The sequence below is a fragment of the Sander vitreus genome, chromosome 15 (genome assembly GCF_031162955.1).
Source record: "Sander vitreus isolate 19-12246 chromosome 15, sanVit1, whole genome shotgun sequence".
In the NCBI taxonomy this organism is placed as follows: Eukaryota; Metazoa; Chordata; class Actinopteri; order Perciformes; family Percidae; genus Sander; species Sander vitreus.
In genome coordinates this window covers 21176435-21179621 of record NC_135869.1, presented here as the reverse complement: position 1 = coordinate 21179621, position 3187 = coordinate 21176435, and the positions used below count along the sequence as shown (strand labels likewise).

Sequence of the window (3187 nt, the reverse complement as noted above, 5' to 3'; positions counted from 1 at the left end):
TATTGCTAAATATGTTCTTCTCCTTTGCAAGCTAAGGGTTAAGGCAGCCAGCGCATTGCGCGCACAGGTGTCTCGCCAGTCCTTTATGAAACAGCGCCTGCAAACTGTTGGCGAACTTTTTTTTCTTTAATTAAGTTGATCATAACTGTAACTCAGCTGGGATTTTCTGTCCTACTAGACAGGCCACTGTAATTCATGTAGTTAGATCTTAAGTGGGTTTGCTGACCGCAGCCCTAATCTCTCGCTACTATTAAACGTGGAGCGACTAACCTGGAGTGCTCTCCACATCGAGACCGGTCCCGCACGCCCTTGTTTCGCTGCTTTTGTGCCGCATGTGATTCCAGTTGTTAGAAAACGAATTACGCGAGAGTTTGGACATAGTTTCAAGAGTTTTCCTCAAACTTTAAAGTCGTGTTAAACGTCTTGCATTTTCAAGATTTTTAGCGTCCATTCTGTTACGCGTCGGATATGTGGTGGATGCTGTTTCCACGATGGATTTGGTTTCTTCTGGGACATTGTTATACCATACTCCTTTATATGGACAGCTGCCGCGTGAGAGCAATGCCCATGCCCATGTCTGTGGCAAAAGTGGTGTACTCTCACGCAGGTCTGTGCCCGAATGACCTGAACCCCAACCTGTGGGTGGATGCTATGAGCACCTGCATGCGCGAGTGTGAATCTGACCAGGTGAGTTGACTTGCAACTGACCGTGATGTATAGCCTGCTGCATGTGAAATGTGTAGACAATGGGGCATAGACGCATTTTGTTTGCTGTCGAAGCATCTGGGCACACAGTCTGTTGTATCCTTCAGTCGACCAGGATCTAAATGCCTAAATTAATAATAAACAGCTCAATTACCACTTATTATTATTATTATTATTATTATTCCAATAATTAATTTTTCACTGTGCATGAGTTGCTGCATGGAGAATTAAAAGAAAAATATCAAGCAGAAACACAATTCAACAAATATAATCTTGGGGTTATGTAATGTTAAAAATGTTACATTGTTAATTACTTCCTCAAAGTCAATACTCATCCACATTAAAAACATTTAAAGAACCCTCTGAGCTAAATTCCTCATAATGAAATCTGTCAGCATGTTTTGTTAAGAAGAATTTTTCTAAGAATTATGCAGTATTTTAACTTAAACTGTATCTCAACTGTAAACAGTATTTTTATTTTCCAACTTTAGGACTGTGAGACATTTGAGAAGTGCTGCCCTAATGTATGTGGTAACAAGAGCTGTGTGGCATCACGCTATATAGACGTCAAGGGCAACAAGGGCCCCATTGGAATGCCGGAGGGCGCCACCTGCGACAAGTTCATGTGCTCTCAGCAAGGGTCAGAGTGCGACATCTGGGATGGCCAGCCTGTTTGTAAGTGCCGGGACCGCTGTGAGAGAGAACCCCACTTCACGTGTGCGTCTGACGGCATGACATACTATAACAAGTGCTACATGGATGCCGAGGCCTGTTCCAAGGGTATCTCTATTTCTGAGGTCACCTGCAGGTAACATGTTAAGTATTTTAGATCTCTACTTGTTTGTTTTTGGTGTGATGAGGTAAAGTTGTCTTGTTTTAGTGCTCAAAATAAAGACATTTGATTGGGTAGAAAAATAAATCCATTCTGTGTGTAATATGTCAGTATAGTAATTAAAGAAGAGCCTTTGACACATCCTGGCTCTGATTAATTATTTTCTTATTCGACCTACCTACAGGTACCACCTGACCTGGCCAAACACCAGTCCAATCCCAGCAGAGACAACATTACATCCTACCACCGCCCTCCAGACCACCCTCCCAGCTGACATCCAGCTCCCCACCATACACAGTGGCCCCACCCAACTGGCTGTTTTTGTGGGTGAGACAGCTAGCTTCCTGTGTGATGTCTCTGGGAAACCACATCCGGAAATCACCTGGGAGAAACAACTGAAGGGCAAAGATAACACCATAATGAGACCTAATCATGTCCGAGGCAACGTTGTGGTCACTAACATTGGCCAGCTGGTCATATACAATGCGCAACTTCAGGATGCCGGCATCTATACGTGTACAGCCAAAAACGTTGGGGGAAGTATATCGTCACACTTTCCCTTGGTAGTGATCAGGAAGGAGGCGAAAGGTAAGAATGCAGAGGGGAATAGTACCAACCTGCCATTTTCAGCTGAAGAGTGTCTTAAAAGTCCAGACACAGATGACTGTGGAGAAGAGAGCATGAGCTGGTACTATGAACCAAAGAGGAACAATTGCTTCACCTTCACCTACAGTCAGTGCAATAAAAACCGTAACCATTTCGACACCTATGAAGCCTGCATGCTGTCATGCGGAGGAGAGCTGGCGGCTCCATGCAGCCTACCGAGCCTCCAAGGGCCTTGCAAAGCATATGAGCCTCGCTGGGCTTATAGCAGCGGCCTCAAAAAGTGCCAGTCCTTTGTGTACGGAGGGTGCGGTGGCAACGAGAACAACTTTGAGTCTAAAGAGGCCTGTGAAGAGATGTGTCCCTTTCCGAAAAACCACAACTGCAAGATGTGTAAACCCAGAGCCAAGATGGTCACCAGCTTCTGCAAAAGTGACTTTGTGATCCTCGGGCGTGTGACCGACCTGACGGAGGAGCAAGAGTCTGGCCATGCTTTGGTGACAGTAGAAGAGATCTTGAAGGATGAGAAGATGGGTCTGAGGTTTTTTGGCAAAGAGCCCCTGGAGGTGACTCTTCTGAACATGGACTGGAACTGCCCTTGCCCCAATATCACCACAGCCGACGGGCAGCTCATCCTCATGGGGGATGTACAAAATGGCATGGCCGTCCTGCAGCCCGACAGCTTTGTAGGCTCCTCCAGCACTCGTAGAATCAGGAAGCTTCGTGAGGTTATTCACAAGAAAACCTGTGATTTCCTTAAAGATTTCTCTGCCGTCCAGTAGTCTTTTAAAGTCTCACACTCACTAAAAGTCTTTTGTCTCATGTTTTCTGATTATTCCAAGCTCCAGTGACCTCACTCACCAGTCTGACTGACTGCCAGTAAACATAAAACATAACTTATCTGTAAAATTGTTGCCTGATTCAGATGTTTTTTCTTTTCTTACTTTGTTCCTTATTGCTCAATAGATCTCAGAAAATCCCTCCTCGTAGTTTTTGTTTTTGACACTGATCATTTTTATCAGTTTTCAGTCATGATTTCTTCAAAGA

The 3187-nt window shown here is 44.7% G+C and overlaps 1 protein-coding gene across 1 annotated transcript; it reads left to right on the top strand.

Annotated features, from left to right (window-relative positions):
* The first annotated feature begins 468 nt into the window (after positions 1-468).
* Positions 469-2922, top strand: wfikkn2a (info WAP, follistatin/kazal, immunoglobulin, kunitz and netrin domain containing 2a). Its single transcript, XM_078270065.1, has 3 exons — positions 469-687; positions 1197-1513; positions 1722-2922. The coding sequence occupies exons 1-3, from the start codon at positions 469-471 to the stop codon at positions 2920-2922; spliced, it is 1737 nt and encodes a 578-aa protein (XP_078126191.1).
* Positions 2923-3187: the final 265 nt, after the last annotated feature.